At 34.5% G+C, this 23085-nt stretch overlaps 1 protein-coding gene across 2 annotated transcripts in view; it reads right to left on the bottom strand.

Annotated features, from left to right (window-relative positions):
* LOC126893375 (tyrosine-protein kinase Shark) overlaps positions 1-23085 on the bottom strand; it is a 183595-nt gene that overhangs the window by 32654 nt on the left and 127856 nt on the right. For both annotated transcript variants that reach the window (XM_050663486.1, XM_050663484.1), the window contains one exon: positions 4503-4662. In XM_050663486.1, the coding sequence (XP_050519443.1) occupies positions 4503-4662 (160 nt within the window). The remainder of the gene's footprint in view (positions 1-4502; positions 4663-23085) is intronic.

The following is a 23085-nucleotide window of genomic DNA, read 5'->3' as shown; positions in this document are numbered from 1 at the left end:
GAATGCAAACGGCTTAAACCAGCGTACTCATGAACTCAAAAGTTTCATAACTAACAATGAAATAGATGTCATGCTAGTTACTGAAACTCACTTCACAAATAAAAGTCACCTAGCCCTATTTAACTACAAAATTTACTTTACCAACCATCCAGATGGGACTGCACATGGAGGCACAGCAATACTAATAAGGAACTCAATAAAAATTCACGAACTGAAAAGATATACAGAAAATCACCTACAAGCCACTACCATTGCAAAAGAAGGGTTACTGGAACCACCAAAATATCTGCTGTATACTGCCCTCCCAAGCACAACAATAAGAGACAACTATGAGATTTTCTTCAAAACGCTTGGAAACACATTTATAGCGGGTGGAGATTACAACGCTAAAAACACAGTATGGGGCGCGATTACAACTACTAAGGGTCGTGAACTACTAACTGCAATGCATTGCAATAATCTAAACTACCTGTCCTGGTTTTTCCACGCAAATAGGAGAACCCACATATTGGCCTTCGGACCCTTATAAAATACCAGACCTTCTTGATTTCTATATCACAAAAGGAATTGACAGCAAATTAGTCACAGCAATATCCAGCCTAGACATGTCTTCGGATCACACTCCAGTCCTTATGAACATGTACTCCGATATAACTCAGAATCCAAATCCACCCGCTCTGTGCAATAAAAAGACCAATTGGGATACTTTTCAAGAAGTATTAGATGAAGCAATAGATTTAAAAATACCATTAAAAACACCTGCAGACGTTGAATGGGCGATAACTAACCTCATAAAAAACATACAGAAAGCTTCATGGGCAGCAACTCCAAACTACAAACAGTCAATAAGAAAAGAATCCTGCTCTCAAACTATAAAAGAAAAAAATTTCAGAGAAAAGAAGGATAAGAAGAAATTGGCAACAAAACAGAACAGTGAGCAATAAAAATAAATTTAATAAAGCAGCAAGGGAACTACAAAAAATAATACTTGAAGTAAAAAATGATTCTATACAAAGATACTTAGAAGAGCTTACACCAACAGAAGCCACCGACTACTCACTATGGAAAGTCACAAGGAAACTAAAAAGTCCTCAGACACCAATACCACCAATAAGAAAAAACAATGGCAAGTGGGCAAGAAATAACATGGAGAAAGCAGATGCCTTTGGTGGCTATCTTTCACAAGTCTTTCAACCAAACAGATTGGAATCAATACCTGAAGAATTGGAGGGAAAAAATAGAGTACTAAATGAACCTTACCAAATGGAGCTGCCCATACCGAAATTTAAGTACAATGAAGTTAAGGATGTAATAATGAAAGAAATTAATCCTAAAAAAGCTCCTGGTTATGATCTGATAACGGGTAGGATACTACAAAAATTAACAAAGAAAGGAATAACGGCAATATTACAAATTTTTAATGCAATAATAAGATTAAATTATTTTCCGCAACAACTGAAAATGGCAGTTATAATTATGATCCCAAAACCAGGAAAAAACTAGAGGAATTAACATCATATAGGCCAATAAGTTTACTGACTGTGCTTTCCAAAGTGCTGGAAAAATTAATAATGAAACGCATCAAGCCAATAGTAGATAGCAAAAATCTCATACCAGAACATAAGTTTGAATTTAGACAAGAAAATGGAACCATAGAGCAAGTCCATAGATTAGTAAAACATATCAGCAACAACTTTGAACATAAGCGATATTGCTCCGCAGCGTTTCTTGACATAAGCCAAGCGTTCGATAAAGTCTGGCACAAAGGTCTACTTTATAAACTAAAAACCTATTGCCTCATCTGTATTATGAACTTCTAAAGTCTTACTTATCTGACAGATTCTTTTCAGTTAAATACCATTCAGAATATTCAGAATTATACCAAATAAAATCAGGAGTACCGCAAGGCAGCGTGTTAAGACCAATGCTGTACCAGCTTTTTACTGCAGATCTACCAACTTCGAGAACTACAATAACAGCAACCTTCGCAGATGACACTACAAAACTCGCCTCACATCATGATCCAGTAACTGCCTCAAGAAACTTACAAGCCAGCCTTAATAATATCCAAGCCTGGTTAAAAAAAATGGAAAATTCGAGTTAATGAGACCAAATCAATCCATGTTACCTTTACACAAGAAGAGGTATATGTCCAGCAGTGTTATTAAATAATCAAATGATTACTCAGAGAAATGAAGTCAAATATTTAGGTTTATATCTTGACAGAAGATTAACATGGAGAACACATATATTTACAAAACTAAAACAATTGAGTCTCAAACTAAGACAACTTTACTGGTTTATTGGCAGGAAATCACAATTAAATCTCACAAATAAGACCTTACTGAAGCCAATATGGGCGTATGGAATTCAATTATGGGGTTCTGCTAGCAATTCAAACCTAGAAATCATACAAAGATTCCAGAACAAAGTTCTTCGAATTATAACCAATGCTCCGTGATATGTTTCGAACAACATAATAGAAAAAGACCTCCAAGTTCAATCCATAAAAACTGAAGTCACAAAGTACAGTGAAAAATACAAAAACAAAACTAGTGCTCACTATAATGACTTAGTGCGCGAACTGTTTAATGTCAACGATGACGTGCGTCGACTAAAGCGTTTTAAGCCTACAGACTTAAACAAATTTAAATAAAATTAATTAACATTTACCACTACATTATTAACTTTGTTTGTTAATTATATGTTAAAGGAAGCCTCTCACTGGAGAGAATTCCTACATGTCGTTTTTTTCTTCTAATAATTGTCATAAAATTTACTTATTGTTACGAGTGATAACAGATTGTAAATTAAATGGAGCTAAATAAAAAAATAACAGGTTCAGCGAAACAAAAACGGAGCATATAAATTATATGTAGTTCAGCTCAACTCTGCTCCAGGCAGTTGGCCAACAAAAGGTTTTCAAAGAATTATATTATAAAAATCAAATACTCGAGAAAACTGCTGGGTTCTGAACTATTTCCACGCAAATAGGTAGTACATCGGCCAATGAAAGACTGATGGTACAATGTTGCCAAAATTATCGTTATTTATTGAAAATTATGTTACATTTTCTTCAACTAAAAATGCGAATCATTATAGTAATAATGATTTAGTAATGATTTAGTAAAAAAGTAATAAATAAACATTAATTTCTGAAATATGATATGAAACATATTAAAACTAATGCAAAAAACAACAAAAATGAATAATGATAAAACAAAAATATGAACAGGAAACACTTTTATTTATTTTAAATATGAATCTCTACAATTTCATCATCGACGTGTTTATATGGTGTTATTGTATCAATCATGTTATTAAATTATAATTATTACAATATAGCAATATGAATTAGTGAAGTATAATCGTATATCGAATCATAGTTCTTTCAAAAAACATCAAAGTACGGACATTGTTTACCTACCCGCCAACAGCGTGTAACACAAGTGACATACTTAAAAGATCAATGGCGCATGTGAGTATACCTTCTGATTTTTTCTTATTCTGTGATTAAACTGCGTCAGAGCACTTAGAAACAAATTTAGGCAGCTCTTCAAGAGTGTTAAACATACTAGAGATTTAAAGAGGCCTAATCAAAAAGCAGAAGGGAAAGTATGCTGAAAACCAGGTGGAAAGTAAGTAAGTGTATTACAGACTCACTTTTTTGCTTCACTTATACTAGAAGAACCACAAAAGGTCATTTTTGACTGACCGTAAATAAAATACGTTTACTTGGTAGGCAAAATTATTTGGATTTATGACAATTATTATACAAAATAGTTTCAAGGAGAAACAAAAAAAAAGAATGTGTGTGTACTTTGTACGCACGTAAGAAGTTATACTTCTATTATAATTTCAACGAAATAAATATACTTAACAGTTTATTTAAATATTAAACTAACTTTCTTACCTACCACTTTCAAAAAAATTTTTATTAAAAAAATTTAAAAAAAAAAGAATATGAATCGTCCGGGATTTGAACCCGGGATCTCTCGATCTCTGGTCCAATGCTCTACCAACCAAGCTATTAAGCCCCGTGTTATTGACGTCTCGGATATAATTACACATCACGGTGACAAATACATCAAGTGAAGTATAAAAATAGATATTTTATTATCTTACGCCCGAGGAAGACAAATCCAAAGACACAAAAATTATAATAAATAATACATTTACTAAAAACACTAATATATTCTTTTAATGACTTATTTGCGCTGATACATACATAATTTGAAAGATTAGCAACGAACTACATACTCTCTGTCTGCGCATGCGCCAGGGAATTATAAAATTTCACTCTCGATCGTAAAGAAGTATAACTTCAAAAATCTTAGCCCCTCTTAAAGAATACAAAATAAAGAGGAGACCGAACAAAATTGGTACATATTAAACTGATAGCAATACTATAACAATATTAGATCAAAATTCGCACAGAAAAAAACATAACAAAATATCTAAACCTGTGTGCAAAGATGTGTACTATCTTTTTAAAAGCTTACTTCAGATCCTTTCATATCTCCATATGGTGATGCTCCAAACGAATACATCTCCCAAATAGTAACTCCAAAACTCCAGACATCACTTTTGTGAGAAAACTGTCCAAAATTGTATGACTCTGGAGCGTACCACTTCAACGGCCACTTTCCTCCAGCTAAAGCCCTGAAAATAAAAATATATGAGGAATAAAAAAAATTGTCGTGTGTTTCGCGCAAGATCTCACAATTAGAAGGAAAAAACATTAAATAGTCGATAATTCATCCCACAGTTTAACACATTGCGTGCCACATCGCTCATATATGAGAGACACAGATATTTTGCCAGGGGCCACGTCACTCATTTTTGATATACACGTATGACTAACTTTCATGACCGTGGATATCAATGGCCCCTGAGAGTAGTATCCCGATTAAAGCGTGGCACGCAATGTGTTAATGGAATCAACCAGTAAATATCTTTATCAATCTGGTATACATGTCCACTACTGAGTCAACAAAATTTACAAAGAAGATTTTGAAAAGCGTAGTACAGGCCACCGAATATGAATTACTAAAGAAATCTATCGAGATTTGCACAGTTATTGAAGATTTAGCGATCAGAGGCAGATAAAAATCATTGTGAGAATATTATGTAACTCCTTTATACAATTTAGAAACCACTTATGAAATATAATTAATTTCAGCTGTTCTAAGACCTCTTCACAGAGAAAAACTTCATCCATATAAAATACCAGAGAATGGTAGTTCTCGCTAGTGGAGCACCCCCTCACCTTACATGCGACACTATATGTTGTGTTTTCGATTCTGTCTATCTGACTGAATTGAAAAATGGACCAAATCCCATCTTAAAGATTAGGGAAAGACCCGCCAATTCCATATGTCAAACATCCATTTTGGTCCAAGTGTGCGGGTTTTACGGCCTCCCCATTTGGGGTCTGTTTTTCGGGCTCGTCACCAACTGTCCCAAAAATTTCGAAAATTTAAGTCCTACCTCTGCGGCTTGTGATAGTATTGGTCAATACCTTTCCAACGTCTAATTTTGAAAATCGGTTATACCAAATTTGACTCAATTTCTAATTAAAAAGGAGAAATGTTTGTGGGTGCGTGTATGTGCGTGGAAAGTTACACTTCTGATTTTTTTTTAGATAGATAGATAGATAGATAGATAGACATTTATTGTTTTTAAAAACTACAGTTTTATAACAATGAGTTTAGTAAGTATACATTATAATAACTAGTCTAGTACATAAGTAATAATAAATAGTCTAGTACATAAGTAATAATAAATAGTCTGGTACATAAGTAAGAATAAATTAAAAAAAAAGTTAACCGCTACCACTAACCGAAATGGAGCACTGAAATATGAAGATCTATTTCGAATACAAAGTGACGGTACTACGACAGGCGAAAACGACAAGAAGAGAAAAGGAGACCAAGAGAAAGAATTGCAACGGGCTTTCAACAAAAGCGGAAAAATAGGCAGATCTCCTACCTGTGGAAGGGAGAAAATGTACAAAGAATTATGGAAATGATGGCAGTAGCAAGTTTAAAGATCGAAGAACAATCAAGAGAACTCGACGAGATTCGCAGAGAACATAAATAAAATAGAGAAGAAGGGCTTTCAACAAAAGTGGAAAAATAGGCAGATCTCCTACCTGTAGAAGAAAGAAAATGGAAGAAAATATACAAAAATTATGGAAATGATGGCAGGAGCAAGTTTAAAGATCGAAGACCAATTAAGAGAACTCAGCGAGATTCGCAGAGAACAGAAATAATATAGAGAAATAAGAGAGTTAAGACAAGAGAATATAACATTAAGACAAGAAAACACAAAACTAAAACAGGCACTTTTTAAAATAAAGGAACGGCTGGAAAGTTTGGAAAATGAAAAAAGGCGAAAAAATATAGTTATACAGGGTTTGGACACAGATACAAATGCCCCAGATATTCTAAAACATGCCATATTGGTATGATGAATAATGTCAAGAAATAGCAGAGGAAATAAGAAAGGTAAGATCCAAAAATCTCACTAATAACGAAGATAGCAATAGAGAAGAATACAGAGAATTGAAAAAATCATAAAAAGAAGCAAAACGAGAACAAAATCAAAAAAATTGAAGAAAAATTAAAAAAAATAAAACAAGATCATTCTACCAGGAAGCAAAAAAAATGGAAAGAGGATATCAGAAAAACAACCCATACATGAGAGATGATACAGGGATACTGCTAAATTAGCCGAAAAAAAAAATGAGAAACTGGCAAAACTATTTCACGGAACTGCTAAATAAGAGCAAAGTACAAAAGGAAACAAACCATGAAATTGAAGATGGCACATCCTTTACAGTCCCAAAGTTTTGAATTCCAATTCCTTGAAAAAGAATTTTGAATGATTGTTATCCAGGTACAGATGAGTTTGCGCCATATAAAGCAGACTTTGAAGTCTTGAGTCCCATTTCACGTCTAGGCGATTCCTGTTCCTCTCTACCACGTCTGATTGTTCCTCTGGTAGTAATTCTTGGTATTTTGTTTATGTATCTAATCGTTAAGTTTTTCTCCCCATTATCTATACGACTTTGCAGCTCTGTTCGTAATTCAGCCATATATTTTGACTGACAGGGTGTCAAATCTTGTTTTATGTATATGTTGGAGTTTGAGTTTTGATTTAGTTTAGATTTATTTTTAAGAACGAAAAGGACATCTTCACTGGACATCATAGTGATTTTCAGCGGCCTTGGTTTCATATCCTGGCAAGGATTCCCAATCCGGCGATGCGAAGCTATTTGTAAGTTAGGAGCTACCTGCTTTAATATTTGTTGTGCATTAACTTCATCGGATTTTGTATTATTTTCTGGAATACCCATCAGCAAAACATTTTTTCCCTTTGTTTCCTATCAGCCAGCTCTATAAGGATATTTTCGGGAGGAGTAGATTCCATTTTTTGGATTTTAATTTTTAGTTGTTCGTTTTCTCTTCTTAGAACTGCTATTTCCGAGATGGAAGCGTCAATTTTTGTCGACTGAGAATTTACTAAATTATGTACATCAGACATTTGAGTGTTACATGTAGCAATAGCGTTACTCAAATTAGAAAACTGAGCCATAATTGCGTTGAAGTGCATTGTGCTAGCATCTGCTTCTGTGGTACAATTTTGACACTTCCATATCAACAAGGTTGCAGGTGAAAAATTTAAGGGTTGGGGTTGAGCACAAACTCCGTGCCATGTTGTTTTACATCCAGAACATTCCAGTTTGCTACAATCTGTCGGTGTTATAATTTTGCGGCATGCCTGACAATTTAAATCCATTATAATATTAACCGTACTATTGTACGGCCACGTATTTAACGACCACTTTTGGGTTTTTTTTTTGTTTGATTTCATTTGTTTGATTTCGTACGAGTGGTCGTTAAACCAGTAACTTTGGATCTTTTGTTCACTGAGTGTGTTTCAAAGATCTACAAAATCTACATCTTTTGTATTTTTGTTTGTAAACATATATTTTACTTTAAGTAATTAGGGAATTAAAACTTGAAACTGCCATTGTCAGATTGGGCGTAGATTTACGCTCCTGCTATGTCTAGGTCTCGAATGTTGTTTTTTGATTGGAATGTGTCTGAAGATATTCAACCTCTCATCTTTACTGATGAGCCAAGAGAGGTTGAAGAGGGCGAAACACATTTCTAAGAACTGGTGTTTGGATCTTTGATTCTATTCAAAAAATTTTTCCCAGCCCAAAATAGTGTAACAAAATAATTATTGACCTACCCTCGTATACCAGCTCCCGTCTCCGGGCAGACAGAACACTATCGATGTTTCGAGATACGCCGATGCAGCGCCGATGACGTGCAAGCGGTCACATGGACATAGCTGGAGATATATAGATATTTCTGGAATATCTGTATCGCATATATAAATAGGACATATTTGTAAATAGAGTTAGTCTTAAGCTAAAGTTTGTAAAGTAAACTTGTATAAATAAATAATAAAGTCGTAAATAAATTACGAACCGCTAGTTTTATTGTAATTAGAAGTAATTACAGTAAATAACCGCTACAGTGGTGTTAACGGTGTGGAGTGTAAATAAATGAAAAGTGAAAAAAAGACTTTTGAACTTTATTCGTCGGGAATAATCGGAGTGCGTTAATTGTTCGGTATTCGGAAAGACTTTTGAACTTTATTCGTCGGGAATAATTGAAGTGCGTTGATTGTTCGGTATTCGGAAAGACTTAGACATTTTGAAAAGTACGTGTGTGCCGACCAAAGATGTTGCTACAAGAACTGACCATAAAACAGCTCCGTGAACAATTAGAAGAGTACGAATTAGACAGCAGTGGGTGCAAGATAGTCCTACAAGCACGACTCAAGGATGTCCTCACGAAGAACGGAGATGACCCAGAGACGTTCCACTTCCAGTCAGCAGAACAAGTAATCTTATCGAAATTAAAAACTGTTTCTGAAACGATCAATGAAACTTCTAGAAAAAGCGACGATAAATTCGAAAATGTTGCTAAAAGATTCGACGAGACTTCTCAAAAGATTGATGAAACTTGTAGAAAAAGCGACGATAAATTCGAAAATGTTGCTAAAAGATTCGACAAGACTTCTCAAAAGATTGATGAAACTTGTAGAAAAAGCGACGATAAATTCGAAAATGTTGCTAAAAGATTCGATGAGACTTCTCAAATAATTAAAGACGTATGTAGTCAAAACAATGAGAAATTCGAAAGTGTTTCGCAAAAGATTGACGAAACTTTTAAAGAGGTCTGTAGACAAAACAACGAAAAACTTGAAGAAGTTTGTAGACAGAACGACGAGAAATTTGAAGAAGTTTCTAGAACATTCGATAAGATGCAGAAAAGTGTAGAGACCGTAGAAGAAAAGATCAAACAACTAGAGAGCATGATAACCGATACAAAAGTACAACCATCAGTTAATGCAGCAGCGTTAGATCCTGTGGTGAAAGATGAACTACCGAGAGACGAAACGTCGCATAATATGAGATTCAAATTACCACCATTTGATGGAAAGTCCTCTTGGTCCATATACCTTAAACAATTTGAAGCTATTGCGACCGCCAATCATTGGACCGAACAAGAAAAGGCTGTTTCCTTGACTGCTGCTTTACGAGGTGATGCTGCAGATATATTAAGGTCAATTCCCAAGGGTCAAGAAAATTGTTACCAGACCTTGTTCACTCGTCTAGAAAAACGCTATGGAGATGCCCATCTACAACAAGTATACAAAGCACAACTGAGAAATAGAAGTCAACGAGCAAGTGAGAATCTGCAAGAATTTGAAGCAGATGTGGCTCGTGTGGTGCGGTTGGCTTATCCGGAGGTGCCAGACAGCGTTTTAGAAGAAATTGCGGTAGATACCTTTGTCAATGGGCTGAAAGATAGTGAACTACAGAAAGCTTTACGACTAGCAAGACCGAAAGTTTTAGATGAAGCACTTGCTATTGCCTTGGAACACGAAGCAGCTAGCCAAGCTTCACGAAACAATCGAGTAATAACCGTGGAAAAAGGCGATAAGAGAAAAGATGAACGTTTGGTAGAAATGGTACGGAGGGTGATTCGTGACACGATGCCGAAGAGACGCATGAAGAGGGCTGGAAGAGTTGGTTCAAATACAGATGCTTCCTCGATACGGCCATGCAGTGAAAGTTGTAATCACCGGCTTAAAGTAGATGAACAGCTTTGCCCTGTGAGACGAACTACCGTCGTTAATGAGCAATGGCAGCCACAACAGTTACAAGAAGCCCAAGAAGACGATCCGTGTATAAAAAGAGTATTGGATTGGATGCGTCGAGGTGAGAGACCTAGTTGGCAAAACATTAGTGCATGTAGTCCGGAAGTCAAGGCCTACTGGAGCCAATGGAATTGCCTGATACTAAAAGATGATCTTCTGTACAGAACCTTTGAGAACGATGATGGTACAGAATCTAAGCTTCAGTTGATTGTACCTAAAAGTAAAGTGTCAGAAGTATTGCGTCAGTTGCATGACGGTACATCAGGTGGACACTTTGGTATTACGAAGACTCTGCAAAAGGTTCGAGAACGGTTCTATTGGGTGAACTGTAAAGATGATGTAAGAAGATGGTGCCAGAAATGTGAACTGTGTGCATCCGGTAATGGTCCAGTTGGTAAAAAGAGAGCACCCATGAGACAGTACAATGTTGGCAGTCCTATGGAAAGAGTAGCAATCGACATTGCAGGTCCATTTCCAGAAACTGATGCTGGAAATAAATACATCCTGGTAGCCATGGATTATTTTACGAAATGGACCGAGGCCTATGCATTACCAAATCAAGAAGCTGCTACCGTTGCAGAGGTACTTGTTAAAGAATTCTTCAGCCGATTTGGTGTTCCCTTGGAGATCCACTCCGACCAAGGGCGAAACTTTGAGTCAGCTCTTTTCCAAAACGTTTGTAAATTGATTGGTGTCAATAAGACCAGAACAACACCCCTGCATCCTCAATCAGATGGGATGGTCGAGAGGATGAACCGAACGATGGGTAAACACTTGTCCAAAGTTGTATCTGAAAATCAGCGAGATTGGGACCAACACATTCATTTATTCCTGATGGCCTACCGCTCGGCCGTGAATGAAACTACAGGTCAAACACCAACCTGCCTGATGTTGGGTCGTGAAGTTCGTTTGCCCTGCGACCTAGAGTTTGGCTGCAGACCTTCCGAGGAATATGTTGCAGGCGAAGAATACGTAGACCGCCTGAAGTTACGAATGAACAACATTCATGAACTTGCCCGACAACACATCCAGATAGCCAGTGACAGAATGAAAGATCAATATGATTCTCGCTGCAAGAATGAAAGCTTCGAAGTAGGTGATCTTGTCTGGCTTTATAATCCACAACGTCGTCGAGGCCTGTGTCCTAAACTGCAAAGACAATGGGAAGGTCCGTATGAAGTTAAGAAGAAAATAAATGACGTAATATACAGAATTAAGAAGTTGCCAAACGGTAAACCAAAAGTTATTCACATAAATCGTCTTGCACCATATGCTGGCTCCAATGAAACAGAAGAAGCCCGAGTCCTCCAACAGGAAATGAAAGATGCCGCACAGCCAAGTTTTAAGGAATTTATGTCAAATTACGCAGAAAGAAAGAGTGCTAGATTCGGCGTGACCACAGAAGTTCAGCAAGATCTGTTTGGTGTTCCAGAAAACGTCTCTCTAGCCCACTGTGTTGCCCAAGACCTCGAGATGACTAAAGGAATCTCGTCCGTATTCAATAGAAAGTTCGGCCGCCTGGACGAGTTACGAAATCAGCAGCCTAAAATTGGAAGAGTACTGCGATTGGAAGATGGTCCTCGATCTTTGCTGTATATGGTGACCAGGAAGTCTTATACGGACACGCCAAGCTATGAGAACATATGGCGTGCTCTATGTAATTTGAAGAAAATCGTGTGTAATTATGACATCAAAGATTTGGCTTTACCAAAAATAGGCCATGCAGTAGAAAATCTGGATTGGAAGATTGTGAGAAGCATGCTGGAAGTGATCTTCAGAGAAACTGGCGTACGGATTACTGTGTGTTGCATGAACCCGAAGATGTCATACCCTTCAAAGACAGTAGACTGTTACTTCTTTTCTAGGGGTGTATGCAGAGCTGGAGAATCCTGTAGATTCCGCCATCCTGGGCCATCTAGAGTTGCTGATCGGGACGCTCAGATCTTAAGAGGGGAGCAGTGTAACAAAATAATTATTGACCTACCCTCGTATACCAGCTCCCGTCTCCGGGCAGACAGAACACTATCGATGTTTCGAGATACGCCGATGCAGCGCCGATGACGTGCAAGCGGTCACATGGACATAGCTGGAGATATATAGATATTTCTGGAATATCTGTATCGCATATATAAATAGGACATATTTGTAAATAGAGTTAGTCTTAAGCTAAAGTTTGTAAAGTAAACTTGTATAAATAAATAATAAAGTCGTAAATAAATTACGAACCGCTAGTTTTATTGTAATTAGAAGTAATTACAGTAAATAACCGCTACAATAGTTTATGTGTGAATTATTCGTAAGGGGATTTTTCCACATTCTCTATTTCATTTGTTTGATTTGGTACGAGTTTTCGTTAAACCAATAACTTTGGATCTTTTGATCACTGAGTGTGTTAAATAACATACGTTATTTAAATAGGAAAGTAACATACGTTAACTGTAGAAAGAGGACACTTAGGCGATCTCAAAAATACCATACTTAATGGATCTTACTCCATTAATAACAAAGATACTGGGTACCATTCTGTGGCTAAAGGACTAGCTTCCAAGCCAACTCTTCAAACACACACACACAAACACACAAAGATACTGGGTGTTTTATCTATTTTGCCATTTTCTTAATTGGTTCATAACTTTTTAACCACACTGTATATTTATTTTATATTTGGCATGCAAATATCATTTAAGGTGTACAATAAATTAATTTATTTACAATTGTAAAAAATCCAGATCCGGATTAAAAAATATTGGAAAAATGTTCCGACCCCAAAATAACACCCTGTACATTGAATTTTTTTAAAATGGATTTTTCAGTTGAAAAGAGGATGAAAAACTAAATTCAGTGGTATAATTTGAATTTTCGGCAAAATGATTTTTCTGGTGAAATTTTGAATTTGAATTCGGAAATTAGGTGAATTAAATTTAAATACAGCTTACAACTTGTCAACCTCACTGTATATTGATTTTATATTTAACACGCGAATATTCTTTTAGGTGTCCAATCAATTAATTTATTTACAATTATAAAAAATCCAGGTCCGGTTTAAAAAATATTGTGTAAATATTCCGACCCAAAAAAACACCTTGTATATTAATTTTCTTTAAAATGGATTTCGCATTTGAAAAAAAGATGAAAAACAAAATTAGTGGTATACTTTGAATTTTCGACAAAATGATTTTTCTGGTAAAATTTTGAATTTGAATTCTCAATTGCGAGAGCTCTTGTAGAAAAAAATTAAAATGCGATTTAATTTTAATTAATACCATTATTTAATCTGAATTGGTAAAATGTTAATATTTTAGTGTTTTTTTATTATGTGTGAAAAATAGTTTTTGGCGAATATTCATCTTTAAATAATGAATAAATAATAAAGGGTCAATAAAGAATACATCACTTTAATCAACAAAATAGCTAAAAATTATAACAAAACAGCGAAAATTGGCAGCATAATCACTATTCAAAACTAAAGTACTTATTCAAAATTACCACCACCAAAAATTATTTTTTTTATACGTAGGTATGGTAAATGTTTGTAGTTAGGTACCTAGCGTCATGTGTACTGTGTACTGTGTGTGTTGAGTAAGTGTCTTGTTACATTGCAAAGTCGACGTCATTGTCTTTGCAAAGAGACGCTAATTGTATCCGAACGTCTGCGGTCCCTCCGGTGAGTACCGATCCCACAAGGACAGAAACTATTTTCATTTATTAATTTATAATAAACGAAAAATTTTTGACCCTGGTGAGATTCGAACTCACGACTATTCGGACCTTTCGATCCAAAGGTAGGCGCTCTTACCACTGAGCCACAGAGGGGGGTCATCAAAAATTATTGTTATGTGTGCAAATGTTAATATTTTACCAATTTAGATTAAACAATGGTATTCATTAAAATTAATATTTTAATTTATTTTACTTTGAGCTTCGCAATTCACATAATTTCAGAATTCAAATTTTTATCAGAAAAATCATTTTGCCGAAAATTCAAAGTATACCACTAATTTTGTTTTTCATACTCTTTTCAAATGCAAAATCCATTTTAAAAAAATTTAATATACAAGGTGTTTTTTTGGGTTGGAACATTTATACAATATTTTTTAATCCGGACCTGGATTTTTTATAATTGTAATTAAATTAATTGACTGGACACCTAAAAAAATATTGGCGTGTTAAATATAAAATCAACATACAGTGTGGTTGACAAGTTGTAAGCTGTATTTCAATTTTTTTCTACTTAGAGCTCTCGCAATTCACTTAATTTCAGAATTCAAATTCCAAATTTCACCAAAAAAATAATTTTGTCGAAAATTCAAAGTATACCACTGAATTTAGTTTTTATCCTCTTTTCAACTGAAAAATCCATTTTAAAAAAATTTAATGTACAGGGTGTTTTGGGGTCGGAACATTTTTCCAATATTTTTTAAGCCGGACCTGGATTTTTTACAATTGTAAATAAATTAATTTATTGTACGCCTTAAATGATATTTGCGTGCCAAATATAAAATAAATATACAGTGTGGTCAAAAAGTTATGAACCAATTAAGAAAATGGCAAAATAGATAAAACACCCAGTATCTTTGTTATTAATGGAGTAAGACCCATCAAGTATGGTATTTTTGAGACCGCCTAAGTATCCTCTTTCTACAGTTAACGTATGTTACTTTACCAATGAAACACCCTGTATATATATATATATATATATATATATATATATATATATATATATATATATAAAATATATAAAGAGGGCGAAACACATTTCTAAGAACTAGTGTTTGGATTTTTAATTCTATTCAAAAAATTTTCCCAACCCAAAATGGTGGATGTGTGAATTATTCGTAAGGGGATTTCTCCACATTCCCTATTTCATTTGATATATATATATATATATATATATATATATATATATATATATATATATATATAAAAGGAAAAGAAGTCTTTGCTGACAACGTAGAAAACGGAATTCTGAGGTTATTGGGATATGCAGCGGTGAAATAAGTGTACTCTTTTAACTAAGTTTCAAGCTTTCGAAAATGTTTATTTTCATCATCAGGAATAACTGAAATAAAGTGCTACTGTTAGTACAGCATCCTCGAAAACATACAGTACAAGGTGTAAAGGTTTAAAAACTTACGTTATTGAGATTTGCTTTCCGTGGATGTTATACTCACAGGTGACAAATTCACGCACCACTCATTGATTGAGTCAAATATTAAAAAATACATGGTGTAAAAGACCAAATTGACAAATTATTTTCTACACTAACACATAAGAAAAAGACAATTAAAAAGGTTTACATGCCACGTGTGCCGGCAAGTGTGAAATGTGAGGTTAGAAGTCAATGTCATTCCTGGACATACGCAAATGACACCACTTCTTCTTTTTTCTTTGTCTTATGTAGTACTAATACTTTAAGAATACACATCAAAAATTTACCAGAGTTTTGTTTGAAGTTAAAAACCAAAATTATAAATAATTTACATTTCAATGTACTGAAAGCTGGAAACTTTACAATGAATCAGTTGATAAGACATCATTGAAATGAGGATAGTTGTCCAAACATAATAGATATGAGTAAATAGAGCTTAATTGATTTATGTCACTCCTTTTGTTCATTGCATTAGAATTCTGCGAAATGAAAGCCATCTCTAAGAACAGTCTTTTAGTATAGTTGGATTCAGAAGCTAAAACTCTGACCGATTCGTAATTCATTTTGTGATGTTCTTTATTAACATGTTCGGCAAGAGCAGATCTTTCAGGATATAATCTGCTATCACTGCGGTGACTAACTAAACGACTACCTAAATTGCGTGCGGTTTGTCCAACATATACCAAATTACAGTTGTTACAGGGAATCTGGTAGACAACGTTAGAACAATCCCTAATGTCACTCTTGTCCTTAACCTTTGAAAATATAGATCGTGAAGTTAAAGATGTTTTAAAGGCTATTTTCAAGTTAGGGATGTCTTTAAACAGTCTAGCCAGTCTGGGTGTTATGCCTTTCACGTATTTTAAAGAAGTATATAAACAATTGGCATTTTGTTCTCCGCTTGTAACAGTAATTTGCAACTCATCATTATGGCGTATTATGTCAGGGGTCAAACTGAATAATATCTTGGTGACTAGGTGTTTTGGATAAGAGTTGTCGATAAAAAGGTTAGACAGGATTCTCAGGTTCTTCTGATGGCAAGAAGGATCACTGATAGCTATGATTCTAGCCTTCATTTGCTTAATCAAGTTGATTTTTATTGAGTGTCGATGATATGACCAATAGTTAAGAAAACGTCCAGAACTATGAGGTTTTCTATGCCAGTCAATTCTCAGGGAGTTGTTATGGGTTCTAATGAACCGGGTATCAAGAAAGGGGACTGAGCATAGATCATCCTCATGTTCAATTGTGAACTGTAATAGAGGGTCATAACTATTGAATACTTGCAAAATTTCAGCTGATCTATTGCTAGGAATAGCGAGGATTAAGTCATCCACATACTTTTTAACAAAAGGAATATAGAAGGACAATTCTGGGATCACCATATCCAGTAAATGATCCATCACATAACAGGCCAGAATGGGAGAGATAGTACCTCCCATAGGAGTCCCTTGTGTTTGTCTAAACACAGTATTATTAAATGTGAAATAGGTGTTGTTAAAAAGAAAGGAGATGAGTTTTTTGAAAGATTCCAAGCTAATATTGCAATGAGAACTAATAAAATTCCAATTGTTTTCAACAGCTATTAAGGCTGCATCTAGATGTACATTAGTGAACAAAGAGACTACATCCAGACTGATAATAACATAGCCCTCAGGTAACTGATAGTTGTTAAAGCTGTTAAAGACATCAAAAGAACTTTTTACGTCATATTCATTAGAGACATATGCATTGGTCAAAATCTCAGTCAAAAAAGATGCTAATAAATTAGTAGGTGAACCAATGCATGCAACAATGGGACGTACCGACAGCTGTGGTTTATGAATCTTAGGTAAAGCGTAAAACTTGGGTATGACACCCTTATACCCTGTTAATTTTTTCTTTGTATCATCATCTATTTGTCCCAAACTGCATAATTCCTTGATGAGGTTATTGCATTTAGTTTGAACAGTATTAGTTGGATCTCTGTTCAATCTCTCATATATGTTATCAGAATTTAGCAATTCGAGACATAGATCTAAGTATCTCTGCTTCTCCAGAACTACAGTTACATTACATTTGTCAGAAGGCATGACAATAATGTTAGTGTTTTCACTAAGAAACTTACGAGTTTTATGTAACATAGCTCTGTAGAAGTTAAAGCTACTCTTACTGTTATTTTTATGTACATAATCAGTAATGATGTACGTAGATTTAGCTACTAGTACGTCCCTCAGTTGTGCATCCGTGACAGAGTGCATAATTGTTTCAACGTCAGCCAACATATCCCTGATAGGGATATCTTTCCCTACAATAGGTTCTATACTGAACTTTGGACCCAAAGACAAAAATCTAGAAATATCATCGGGCAAGGTTACATTGGAGAGGTTCTTAATCCAACCCGGTTTTGTCTTTAGTTTCAAGTTCAGTTCTTGATTAAATAATCTATTATATTTGTTAGTATTTACTAATTTGGTTTTATGAAAAGTTTTGTTATATAAAACTTGTTGTTTACTAGAAAAGTTGTTAAAAATGAATTCAGAAGTAAAGTCAATGATGTCTCTTTTGAGTTTAGATAAATTAGACTCTAAATTGTTAATGACTTTAATGCAATTAGAAATTTCTAAATTCAAAATTCTGTTTTCTAACCTGGTAAATTGTAAAGCATCCTTGTTCGACTGGATGTCCTGTCTTTGTAATAATTTAGTGATGGATGAAGTGGAGTGTATGATGTGTGTAGGTGAAATGTTTGATGATCTACATCTTAATAAAAAACATCTTTTATTGTATTCTCTTGCCAATTTTTGTTTAGTCTTTGACCAATCCTTGAGTGCCCGTACAGCGAGGTCACCATAGCGATATGCGATGTTCTGATAAAATCCCATGCCTTAAAAAGAAAAGGAAAAGAAGTCTTTGCTGACAACGTAGAAAACGGAATTCTGAGGTTATTGGGATATGCAGCGGTGAAATAAGTGTACTCTTTTAACTAAGTTTCAAGCTTTCGAAAATGTTTATTTTCATCATCAGGAATAACTGAAATAAAGTGCTACTGTTAGTACAGCATCCTCGAAAACATACAGTACAAGGTGTAAAGGTTTAAAAACTTACGTTATTGAGATTTGCTTTCCGTGGATGTTATACTCACAGGTGACAAATTCACGCACCACTCATTGATTGAGTCAAATATTAAAAAATACATGGTGTAAAAGACCAAATTGACAAATTATTTTCTACACTAACACATAAGAAAAAGACAATTAAAAAGGTTTACATGCCACGTGTACCGCACGCAATTTAGGTAGTCGTTTAGTTAGTCACCGCAGTGATAGCAGATTATATCCTGAAAGATCTGCTCTTGCCGAACATGTTAATAAAGAACATCACAAAATGAATTACGAATCGGTCAGAGTTTTAGCTTCTGAATCCAACTATACTAAAAGACTGTTCTTAGAGATGGCTTTCATTTCGCAGAATTCTAATGCAATGAACAAAAGGAGTGACATAAATCAATTAAGCTCTATTTACTCATATCTATTATGTTTGGACAACTATCCTCATTTCAATGATGTCTTATCAACTGATTCATTGTAAAGTTTCCAGCTTTCAGTACATTGAAATGTAAATTATTTATAATTTTGGTTTTTAACTTCAAACAAAACTCTGGTAAATTTTTGATCTGTATTCTTAAAGTATTAGTACTACATAAGACAAAGAAAAAAGAAGAAGTGGTGTCATTTGCGTATGTCCAGGAATGACATTGACTTCTAACCTCACATTTCACACTTGCCGGCACACGTGGCATGTAAACCTTTTTAATTGTCTTTTTCTTATGTGTTAGTGTAGAAAATAATTTGTCAATTTGGTCTTTTACACCATGTATTTTTTAATATTTGACTCAATCAATGAGTGGTGCGTGAATTTGTCACCTGTGAGTATAACATCCACGGAAAGCAAATCTCAATAACGTAAGTTTTTAAACCTTTACACCTTGTACTGTATGTTTTCGAGGATGCTGTACTAACAGTAGCACTTTATTTCAGTTATTCCTGATGATGAAAATAAACATTTTCGAAAGCTTGAAACTTAGTTAAAAGAGTACACTTATTTCACCGCTGCATATCCCAATAACCTCAGAATTCCGTTTTCTACGTTGTCAGCAAAGACTTCTTTTCCTATTCTTTTTAAGGCATGGGATTTTATCAGAACATCGCATATCGCTATGGTGACCTCGCTGTACGGGCACTCAAGGATTGGTCAAAGACTAAACAAAAATTGGCAAGAGAATACAATAAAAGATGTTTTTTATTAAGATGTAGATCATCAAACATTTCACCTACACACATCATACACTCCACTTCATCCATCACTAAATTATTACAAAGACAGGACATCCAGTCGAACAAGGATGCTTTACAATTTACCAGGTTAGAAAACAGAATTTTGAATTTAGAAATTTCTAATTGCATTAAAGTCATTAACAATTTAGAGTCTAATTTATCTAAACTCAAAAGAGACATCATTGACTTTACTTCTGAATTCATTTTTAACAACTTTTCTAGTAAACAACAAGTTTTATATAACAAAACTTTTCATAAAACCAAATTAGTAAATACTAACAAATATAATAGATTATTTAATCAAGAACTGAACTTGAAACTAAAGACAAAACCGGGTTGGATTAAGAACCTCTCCAATGTAACCTTGCCCGATGATATTTCTAGATTTTTGTCTTTGGGTCCAAAGTTCAGTATAGAACCTATTGTAGGGAAAGATATCCCTATCAGGGATATGTTGGCTGACGTTGAAACAATTATGCACTCTGTCACGGATGCACAACTGAGGGACGTACTAGTAGCTAAATCTACGTACATCATTACTGATTATGTACATAAAAATAACAGTAAGAGTAGCTTTAACTTCTACAGAGCTATGTTACATAAAACTCGTAAGTTTCTTAGTGAAAACACTAACATTATTGTCATGCCTTCTGACAAATGTAATGTAACTGTAGTTCTGGAGAAGCAGAGATACTTAGATCTATGTCTCGAATTGCTAAATTCTGATAACATATATGAGAGATTGAACAGAGATCCAACTAATACTGTTCAAACTAAATGCAATAACCTCATCAAGGAATTATGCAGTTTGGGACAAATAGATGATGATACAAAGAAAAAATTAACAGGGTATAAGGGTGTCATACCCAAGTTTTACGCTTTACCTAAGATTCATAAACCACAGCTGTCGGTACGTCCCATTGTTGCATGCATTGGTTCACCTACTAATTTATTAGCATCTTTTTTGACTGAGATTTTAACCAATGCATATGTCTCTAATGAATATGACGTAAAAAGTTCTTTTGATGTCTTTAACAGCTTTAACAACTATCAGTTACCTGAGGGCTATGTTATTATCAGTCTGGATGTAGTCTCTTTGTTCACTAATGTACATCTAGATGCAGCCTTAATAGCTGTTGAAAACAATTGGAATTTTATTAGTTCTCATTGCAATATTAGCTTGGAATCTTTCAAAAAACTCATCTCCTTTCTTTTTAACAACACCTATTTCACATTTAATAATACTGTGTTTAGACAAACACAAGGGACTCCTATGGGAGGTACTATCTCTCCCATTCTGGCCTGTTATGTGATGGATCATTTACTGGATATGGTGATCCCAGAATTGTCCTTCTATATTCCTTTTGTTAAAAAGTATGTGGATGACTTAATCCTCGCTATTCCTAGCAATAGATCAGCTGAAATTTTGCAAGTATTCAATAGTTATGACCCTCTATTACAGTTCACAATTGAACATGAGGATGATCTATGCTCAGTCCCCTTTCTTGATACCCGGTTCATTAGAACCCATAACAACTCCCTGAGAATTGACTGGCATAGAAAACCTCATAGTTCTGGACGTTTTCTTAACTATTGGTCATATCATCGACACTCAATAAAAATCAACTTGATTAAGCAAATGAAGGCTAGAATCATAGCTATCAGTGATCCTTCTTGCCATCAGAAGAACCTGAGAATCCTGTCTAACCTTTTTATCGACAACTCTTATCCAAAACACCTAGTCACCAAGATATTATTCAGTTTGACCCCTGACATAATACGCCATAATGATGAGTTGCAAATTACTGTTACAAGCGGAGAACAAAATGCCAATTGTTTATATACTTCTTTAAAATACGTGAAAGGCATAACACCCAGACTGGCTAGACTGTTTAAAGACATCCCTAACTTGAAAATAGCCTTTAAAACATCTTTAACTTCACGATCTATATTTTCAAAGGTTAAGGACAAGAGTGACATTAGGGATTGTTCTAACGTTGTCTACCAGATTCCCTGTAACAACTGTAATTTGGTATATGTTGGACAAACCGCACGCAATTTAGGTAGTCGTTTAGTTAGTCACCGCAGTGATAGCAGATTATATCCTGAAAGATCTGCTCTTGCCGAACATGTTAATAAAGAACATCACAAAATGAATTACGAATCGGTCAGAGTTTTAGCTTCTGAATCCAACTATACTAAAAGACTGTTCTTAGAGATGGCTTTCATTTCGCAGAATTCTAATGCAATGAACAAAAGGAGTGACATAAATCAATTAAGCTCTATTTACTCATATCTATTATGTTTGGACAACTATCCTCATTTCAATGATGTCTTATCAACTGATTCATTGTAAAGTTTCCAGCTTTCAGTAATTGAAATGTTAAATTATTTATAATTTTGGTTTTTAACTTCAAACAAAACTCTGGTAAATTTTTGATGTGTATTCTTAAAGTTTTAGTACTACATAAGACAAAGAAAAAAGAAGAAGTGGTGTCATTTGCGTATGTCCAGGAATGACATTGACTTCTAACCTCACATTTCACACTTGCCGGCACACGTGGCATGTAAACCTTTTTAATTGTCTTTTTCTTATGTGTTAGTGTAGAAAATAATTTGTCAATTTGGTCTTTTACACCATGTATTTTTTAATATTTGACTCAATCAATGAGTGGTGCGTGAATTTGTCACCTGTGAGTATAACATCCACGGAAAGCAAATCTCAATAACGTAAGTTTTTAAACCTTTACACCTTGTACTGTATGTTTTCGAGGATGCTGTACTAACAGTAGCACTTTATTTCAGTTATTCCTGATGATGAAAATAAACATTTTCGAAAGCTTGAAACTTAGTTAAAAGAGTACACTTATTTCACCCCTGCATATCCCAATAACCTCAGAATTCCGTATATATATATATATATATATATATATATATATATATATATATATATATATATATATATATATACAGGGTGTCCCGAAAAGATTGGTCATAGATTATACCACAGATTCTGGGGTCAAAAATAGGTTGATTGAACCTCACTTACCTATATACAATAGTGCACACAAAAAAAGTTACAGCCCTTTGAAGTTACAAAATGAAAATCGATTTTTTTTCATATATCGAAAACTCAGAGATTTTTTATTGAAAATTGACATGTGGCATTTTTACGACAGAAATATCTTAAAAACAAAATTAAGTAAAATTTGTGCACCCCATACAGATTTTATGGGGGTTTTGTTCCCTTAAACCCCCCCAAACTTTTGTGTACGTTCCAATTATATTATTATTGTGGCACTATTAGTTAAACACATTATTTTTAAAACTTTTTTGCCTCTTAGTACTTTTTCGATAAGCCAGTGTTTATCGAGA

This window comes from Diabrotica virgifera, chromosome 10 (genome assembly GCF_917563875.1).
Source record: "Diabrotica virgifera virgifera chromosome 10, PGI_DIABVI_V3a".
NCBI lineage: Eukaryota > Metazoa > Arthropoda > Insecta > Coleoptera > Chrysomelidae > Diabrotica > Diabrotica virgifera.
Note: the sequence above shows the minus strand (reverse complement) of the source record. Positions and strands in the feature narration are given on the sequence as shown.